The sequence below is a fragment of the Durio zibethinus genome, chromosome 6 (assembly GCF_047325235.1).
Source record: "Durio zibethinus cultivar Kanyao isolate XHJ-2024 chromosome 6, ASM4732523v1, whole genome shotgun sequence".
In the NCBI taxonomy this organism is placed as follows: Eukaryota; Viridiplantae; Streptophyta; class Magnoliopsida; order Malvales; family Malvaceae; genus Durio; species Durio zibethinus.
This window is the reverse complement of record NC_143167.1, coordinates 2,473,807-2,482,748: the sequence shown is the minus strand read 5'-3', so window position 1 is coordinate 2,482,748 and position 8,942 is coordinate 2,473,807. Positions and strand designations below refer to the sequence as shown.

General features: G+C 32.1%; 1 protein-coding gene across 2 annotated transcripts; it reads right to left on the bottom strand.

The window, feature by feature from the left end:
- Positions 1 to 949: 949 nt before the first annotated feature.
- LOC111285516 (E3 ubiquitin-protein ligase WAV3-like) lies at positions 950 to 5,927 on the bottom strand. 2 transcript variants are annotated; one of them, XM_022874995.2, is made up of 3 exons: positions 5,543 to 5,927; positions 1,384 to 3,314; positions 950 to 1,270 (listed from the first exon to the last, which is right to left on the bottom strand). In XM_022874995.2, the coding sequence occupies exons 1-3, from the start codon at positions 5,816 to 5,818 to the stop codon at positions 1,195 to 1,197; spliced, it is 2,283 nt and encodes a 760-aa protein (XP_022730730.2). In that variant the 5' UTR covers positions 5,819 to 5,927; the 3' UTR covers positions 950 to 1,194. The 2 variants fall into 2 exon arrangements, with proteins under 2 accessions (XP_022730730.2, XP_089617919.1); XM_089761793.1 differs by having other exon boundaries at positions 1,229 to 3,314.
- Positions 5,928 to 8,942: the final 3,015 nt, after the last annotated feature.

The following is an 8,942-nucleotide window of genomic DNA, read 5'->3' as shown; positions in this document are numbered from 1 at the left end:
AAAAAAAAAAAAAGCAAATGTTGTCGTCGAATCCAAAGTTTATAAAATTTCTTCTTTAAAAAATTAATAAATCATTCCAATTAAACCTAAGTTCTTTGGAATTGGTTTGTCGCAACGAACAAAAGGAAATTATTAAAAGAGTGATTTTGATTTGATGTAGTGATTAAGTAGCATCATTAAAGTGTGTGGGGTCATTCCATGGCAGTTCCAATTAGAGGAGGAAAAAGCTAACATTAGAAAATGTTTTTGGCACCATCGTTAATTGTTAAACATTTTATTCCTTAATACTAGTTAATATCAACCTCGTAATTTGATTATATTCTCTTCCACAACAAAGTTCACCGTGAATTTTGGCTTTAGGAATTTGAGAAAATTATGCAACCTGCAGCACTAACCATGTGGTTTGATGATATTTTGAAAAGAATTCAGATTTTGTTAGTGGAACAACTTGAAAGAATTTCAGAATCTAAAATGATTAATGAAATACGAACTTATTAAGTAAATTTGATAATTTATATATTCTATGTTAAGTGAAAAATATCAAAATGAAAGAAAATGCATGCCAGGATGTGACAAAATGGAACAGTATTGTAGAAATGTGATAATGATTTTCAGGTTCGAGCATCTTTCTTTAGCATTGCAAGAAGTTTTAGATGAGTTCGATCCCCATCTTATCCTACTTGCTTGTACCAAAAAATGGTAAAACCTTGTAAAAAATGTTACAAATCTTCATACCAACGACGGATTAGAACGTTATGAATAAACATTTAGAGGGATTATGTGGAAAATCTGATATTATATGTTGTTAGTAGATTTCAATTAAGGAAAGGGTTTTGGACTTTAAATTGGAACCAGAATTTGGAACCAGACAGAATAACATGATTCAATGCCAAGTTCATCTAAGAGTAAAGCATGTGCTTCTGTTTCCCAGTAGATTCCCAGACAAAAGTTGCGACAAAGAATCAAAAGCAGATATACCATATCATATATTTAAGTGAAGAATTCAAGTATCCCACCGTTACATGGCTATACCTTTTTTGAGAACAAAAAAAAAAAAAAAGGACCATTGCTCCCTATATACAATGCTCCATTATCAAAATATGTAGCACCCAATTCCCAGATTCTCCCTTTTTCTCATCTCCATTTATCTCCCTCTCAAACCAGTCATTTGAATTGTCTCCAATTTTTATTAATTTACATATCAAAGCAAGAAAATATACCCACCACGTAAAAATCACCGAGCCCTGTTTCTATTACTCCATTTTGTACCCTGCTTCCCAAGCCACAAAATGAAAAACAAAAATTTCACAAAACAAAAGGTTTGTGGATACAGAAAATGAATGTAGGGTGAGGAGGATTTTTGAAGATTTCGCCATCGATTACCTTGGCTGTGGACGAGCTGGAAATGAATGAGCTTGTTGAAGCTTTCGTTGTGGAGGGTTCCCAAAGAGCATGGTCTGAGATCGGGTCACCATTTCTGTCATGGTTGGGGTCTGGTAAGCCTGAACAAGGCTTGTACTATCGGTGGAATCACCTCGTGCAGTTGCTCTCTGCCAGGAATGTGAGCTCAAACCTGACAACACATAAGCCCTTCCAGATGACTCGTACACACGACGGTTTGCCATTCTTTCTTGCATCTCTTTTAGCTCAGCACATAGTGCTACGCATAACCTGTCACCAGCCTGTGCACAGATGGTTTCTGATAAAGCCCTGCGACAACTCTCAAGAAGAGAGACAGCACCAGTTAGATCACCATGTTCAGCAGCAGCTCTAGCCTCAGCCATAGCCTCAGCAGCACGGAGCCTGTTTCGCTGCCTGTCTACTTCCATTGACACAACTGGCTGTCCCATTATTGTTGGCCTTTGGATCTTTACTTCATTGGCTTCTTCCGAGGACATCATTTCTTTTGATATGGGGTCTCTGTACATACATCTAACTTTCAGCAATGACATCTCATCACTGGATTCACCAACTGGAACATTGACTGTCACCAAGAAATCTCTTTCTTCTTCGGCATACAAGTCTCCTACATCAATAGAACCTGCTTTTGCATCAGCTGTCATGCTGGTTCGATAACTCCCTGCCTTTATTGAATTAATTAGCAAATTTGGGTCAGCACACTCAACTTTAACACATGCCTCCTGCACTACCACACTTAAAAGCCCTCCAATGCATTGGGCAAAAGCATCTTGGATCACACCCTCAGCTTCTATGAAAGAAAATGTACCCCCAGATATTTCAGAAATTGAATGCATTGAAGCAGCATCATGATCTGCACCAAACCCAAAGGCGTGCACAGGGATATGGAGACCTGCACCACCATCACGCTGACTTGAGATAGGAAGAAGTGATTTATAATCTGTCCGGGAATGAGCTCCGCTAGGACTTGTCACGGTATAAGTATCCTGCCCATCTGATAACAGTATGATGCTTCCGACCGGGTTCTTCCACTTTCGATCTACTATCACCTTGGCACCCTTCCTAAGCCCTTCAGCAATATTTGTCCCACCATTTGAAGTAAGAGAGTTAACAGCCTGCAACACTTCCTGCCGTCCAGTCTCAGTCATCTGGCGAAGAGGAAAGAGGCGACGAGCTGTGGAAGAGAATGCTATAACACAAAGCCGGTCGGAGGGCCCAAGATGCTGTATCACAAACCCCATAGCTCTTTTTAGCAATGCAAGCTTGGTACCTGCCATGCTGCCACTAACATCAAGAACAGTGACAAGGTCAACGGAGGCACGAGAATTTTGACTTGTGGGGGAAATTATAGTTTGATTTCCGCTATTTATCCCTCCACTTGTATGGGGAGCCTTGAGATGGATTAATATGGCAAAATTATTATGACAGGTTGCTCTTGGAATGGCTGAAACTTCAGGATATGTTTTAACTTCTATTGCTCCAATAGAATTATTCTTAGTAGCATCCTTGTTAAAGATATTTTCTTCGGTAGTCTCATTCTGCTGATCTAGGACTTCATCATCATCAAAGGTTCCTGGCTCAGAGGCATGAAATAGTGAAGAAATCTGCCTAGTTGAATCAAAACGAGGGGAAGGTAGCCGTCGTACAACAGTCATCCAGGCATCATCCCGGGGCCAATCTGCTGGATTGATTCTAGACCTTCCATTGGGAAGATTAGAAGCAGGGCTCTGAAAGGGGATTTCCTTCCATTTTGCTCTGCAAACTGGACAAATCTGATTTCCATGTTTTACATTAGAAGTTATACAGTGAAAGTGGAAAGAATGGGAGCATTCTGCTGTGAAAATGGCATGGCCTTGACCCGGTTTCATTGCTGTCAGGCATATTGAACAGGTTTTCTGCATTTTGAAAGGAAAGGCAGTTAAGGGTAGCTAAAGGAAAGATTTAAAGCAAGTACTATATCAAAATGACTGATAAACTTCAACACACACAACCAAACCCCACCAAAACAAAAACTGATCCTAGAGAAGACAATTCGCAGTATTCTAAAACTCTAGCTGCTTGAGGAAGCAAGAAAAGGCCAAACAAATTGAGAGAGAAAATCACTCTTTATAACATTTAATTCACCCTAATATGTGTTAATTCTGGAAGCCAGATTAACAACCAAAAAGAATACTCAAAGATTAAACAATGTTGCTTCACATGAAACACAATTACAGCTGAACAATTGATGTTTCTCCCTTTTGATAAATCATAGCAGCTGCAAGCAATTTATCAGACAATTATATATCTCAGGTATTCATAAAAGGTGAGATTTAAAAAAAAAAAAAGGGTAAAAGTAATCAAGTGCCAGGCAGCACGAGTCAAGATGTTATTGGTACAAAGATTTTTGTGAATTGAATATAAAGGGTGCATAAAATTACAAAAACATTTCCCAAAATAGCACCTTAACTAACACACATAGGCACTCATTAACAAATTTCTTAACCCCAAAGAGCCATAGATTTTAAATAAGGACAAAAGGAACCAAGTTGCAATTCATGGGCATCAAAGCTGGCAGATCGCTTCTAGAATAAGTCAGAGTCATATTTTCTAGTCTTAACAGAAATTTAATTTTGCTATTTTAGTTCAAACCCATATCTAACTCACTTCAAACCTAGCATCTAACAATTACCTTGATAGTATAATATCTAATGTTTCTGGAAAAATGTAAAATTTTCAAAGGTCAGTATATAGTATATGGTGCCCATCACTGACCCTTTCTGTCACATACAGCTCTATTATCGAGACTGGCGCATAAAAAGAAGAAATAAAATGCAACCTATCTATATGATAAAGCCCTACTTGATTTTAGATAGGGTTAACTACAGTAAAATTGCAAAGAAATTATAATAAACCATAAAAGTAGGTCAATAGTAAATAGTCAAAGCATTGTGAAGGACATATCAGGAAATTCAACAAAAACCAAAGGGGTGACTTTAAAAAGTAAGATTAATCAAACAACCCTCTCAAACTAATGATGAACCTTTCAAACAAAATAACCCAAAAAAGAAATTAAAAAAATAATACAAAGTTCATAAAAAGAAGTGGAAATGATGGGGTTTCCCCCAAATTTTTATTTTTAATTTCCATTTCCCCGTTACTCCTTTTTTTCTTTCTGAAACTTATTAGAGCAATAGCTCACAATCAACGGTCCACAGCCTTTTACAAAATTATCGTCAAAAGGAGAGAGACAGATATAGAAAAATTTGTGTGTGGAATAGTGCAGTTATGCTGACCAGACAAAGCACTTTTCCATCAAGGTGAAGGAGAAAGAAAAGGAGAGGGAGAGTACAGCATACAGTAGGGTATTGTATTCCTTTTCTAATAAGCCAAAGGACAATGGTCCTTAAAGGGACTAGTCCACTTTATCCCCACATTGGCTCCATATGGCCTTATGGGAGAGTTGAAAATAACAAGACAACAAATACTCATCTTCAGAAATTTCAGAATTAGCACACTATCACAAACTCCACCATCCCCCCCTTCCCCACATGATAAGCAGCCTTGAAAGTTGAAATCAGGTAGGTATATATAGGTAAAAATCAAATTTCTACAGTCAATAAAATAATTGAAACTTGTACAATATTTTATCCCCACACTAACCTTCATATTAAAGGCAAAAAAAAAAAAAAAAAAAAAACTTCATATTTCATACATTGAATCCCACTATTCAAGATCAATATTAGATAAAAAAGCAAATGAATTAGGCAAGAAACACAGATGATACGAGCAGTAATTTGTATTACAATAGTGTAAATATATAACCCTTTCACATAAAGCACACTATCATTCAAGATTAAAATACAAAAATGAAGTGTTGGATTAAGTTAATTAAAAAACCATATAAGCTAATCACTGACAACCAGAATCTCCTCTAAGATCCAGCGGAAAACAAACATTAAAACCACAAAACACCAATAATTACAAATAAAAATTAAAAAATAAATTCAACTAAAATTAGCAAAAAAACCAACTTGGCAAAATCTAAAACAAAAAAAAAAAGATAAGGAAAATCCCAACTTTATCCTCATTCAGAAGTTAAAAAAAGAAGTGAGTTTGGTAAGAAAATGGAAAAAATGCAGACCTTGGAAGATTTTGGACTGGATTTGGACAGCTGGAGCCCGGAAGAGGAAGGGGTCGGAGTCTTGGGGTGGCACTCGTTGCCTGAAGGAGAAACAGGAGACAGAGGAACAGCATCTGAAGAAAACCTTGAGGGAACAGTAGCAGCATCATGATGATGCAGAAGGGATGTTGATGATGCTGATGATGATGGTGGTGAATCTTCAAGCTTTTGGTGAGGTACATATAAACACATGTTCAAGCCAAGAGCCAACTTTGCTTTCCTCCATTTGCTTCCCATGATTAAAAAAAATGGGTTTTCTTTTTCAGCTCCAAGATCTCTCCTTTGTAATAAAAACCAGTTCTTTTGTTATTGTTTTTCAGAATATTGGAAAACCAGAGCTGTTGTTAGGCAAAGGTAGCATTTTGGTTGAAAATAAATAAGGAAACTGCTGTTGTAACTTTTAAGTAGGAAAAGAAAGCAAACATCTGTTTGTGGTTGTGAGGAGTAAATAAATATGGTTTGGAGTGAATTACAAGTGAGGTTAATAGGCAGATGAAGAGAAGGAAGCTTTTGACCTTTTGGGTTTGGGAGATAAGAGATTGGGTCAGAGATTGTAGCAGCCTTTTTTAGTGTTTTTTTCTTTTGCTAATCTGGTTGGGAAACTGTTTTTGAATAAAATAATAAAAACTTATTTTATTGTTTTTCTTATAACCATTTTTAAGTTCTGCCTTTAAGATTGCCCTGACCTTTTACTTTGATTTCATCATTGCCACTGATTAGTGCCGGCCATTTATGCTTTTTTTTTTTTTTTTGCTTTATTATATGTCATTTTCTTTTTTTTTTTTTAATGAATGTTATATTTTATGTTACATTTTGCATGATAAATACATGCAAAGGTTATGAATAAGAGTTTTTTTTTTATATGAAAATAAATTTTTTAAAAAATTAAAAATTAAAGATAAATTAAAATTTTTTAAAAATAATACATTTATCATATATATAAATTCAAGTTAGAAATACTTTCTAATTCATTAGTCAAATCTGTTAATTAATACAAGAGTATTCATAATCAAATTGAGTTTAGTCTAATTGACTTTTTAAAATCTGTATTTAGAGCTCGGTTTGCAAGTTCCAGGGGCCAAAATTTTTTTAAAAAAATATTTAAATATTAATATTTAAATATGTTAAATATATTTTAAAATTAATTTTGATTAATTAAATAATAAATTAAATCAAATAAAATTCAAACTTGAAAATTTTAGTCAAAATTCAATTCGAAAGCGAAAACTCGAAGATTAGTCTAATTAACATCATCAACAAGATTATTAATAGTAATTTTCTAGAGAAAAAGAGAAAAAAAACAAAATGTCTTTATTAAGTTAATTAAGATGGTCCAAAACTTCCAACGACCACTCATTTTCGCATCTTCGTTCAAATGAAGTTTATCAAGGGATTGCTTCTATCAATTTACTCCAAAAGAATGCTGCTTTGTCTTGGTTACTTTCAAGAGAGATGATTAGTCAAAAAAAAATCTCAGAATCCAAACAAATGTTCAGCAAATACTCCTTCTCAATTAGTGTTTTGACCAATTGATTCCTTTCTGAAAGCCAAATCCGACACTTCTCCTTGCCCAATGATTTTTTTTTTCTTTTTTGTTGGTGCAATAGGACCGAGATATCAAAAATCAAGGCTGTGATCCATCATCTTGACTATCAAAATCAATTATAATTGTTAGATAATCGATATTATTGATTTCATTTTTATTTTAGGTTATATTTTCTTACAATTATTAGAAAATAATTTATGTGGATATAAAGAATCTCCGATAACAAAAATCATGATATTTTATATTTATATGTTTTACATTGAATTTTTTTTAATGTAAAGATGTTAATTTTATTCATATTTAATAAAAAATTAAATTTTTCATCTAAATAAGAATGATGATAAATATTAAATTATAAATATAAAAATAAAGATAGATATGACTTTAAATTTTTATTAAGTATAAGATGAAGATGAATAATGCAACACTCACTCTGTACTTATACCCTTATATATATAATTTTTTTATATATTTAGAGAATAAATTTTTTATTAAATAATAGAAATTATTATTTTAGATTAATTAAAATTAATATATTTTTATTAATATATATTTATATTTATTTATAAAAAAATTACATAAATTATAAGATAAAAATAAAAATAAATTAAAAAATTATGAATATAAAAATTATTTATGCCTATCAAATACTCGCGAAAATAAAGATGAAGATAAATTTAAAATATTTATTGGATATAAATAAAATATAAGTATAATATAAAAATTTGGGATGAGATAAAAAATATTTTATCTTTTTAATACCCTACCAATTAACATTCATGTTGAAAAGGATGCTTTGCATTGAGTACTTTGTTGTAATGAAATTTGATGAGCATAATTTCTTTTATAAATATATTACTTTACTCTTATTATTATTATTATTCTTAGTAAGATAATTTAAGGATATCTTCAAACTTTTTTTTTTTTGAAAGATTTAAAAAAAGTGTATTTTTTTATATTAATATGATGCATTTAAAATTTTATTTTCAAAATAATTTTCACAAAAATTAAATTCTAGTTGATAAGAAAAAAATTAAAATTTTTTTATTGAATTATTAAGATAACGGTGACAATTATCCAACAATTTCAATGATTTACAAGTAAAGAATTTGTTCTTTTAAATTGAAGAGTATTGCCATTCCTATGCGAACGACTAAGATTTCCAAGTGTGAAAAAAAATCCAGAGTGATTACACATTTTAAATAATTAAAGAAACTCATTTTTCTTATTGGATTACCTTAATGTATAATTAATGTACAACTACAATATAATTAGGTTGTTATCCTTGTCATCAATTCATGTGAAGTCTATGCAAAACTTAGATCAGATGAACTCCAATTTTTTTTATAATTAAATTGAATAATTATAAAATTATAATAAAAAAGTTGTGGTCGATATGAATTCTTAGTCTTTTTACAGAATATCTAAATATCGAAACCGACCTACTTAAGAGTAAACGGCGATTCAAATCTTGCCTAATTATTTTTCCTCTTAAATACAAACAAAGAGGGTAGATTTGCTCATCCAACTGGGCTAATTGGTTAATTATTCAGACCGACAAAATGTTGGATATTGCTAAAGTTGAGGAAAAGGGAAAATTAAAAATTTCTAACCATCGTATAATATTGAAATTAATATAATATTAAAATTTTAATTTTAATAATTAAAATGATAATTTTAAATATAAAAAATTATAGCTGATAATTTCTAATCTTTTTTTTTTTTTTTTTTTGGTTTATAATTCTAAATCAATTCAACAATTGTTTTTTACTTGTTTATTCTTTGGTCGTCTTTGTGGATTACGTTGAAGTCACT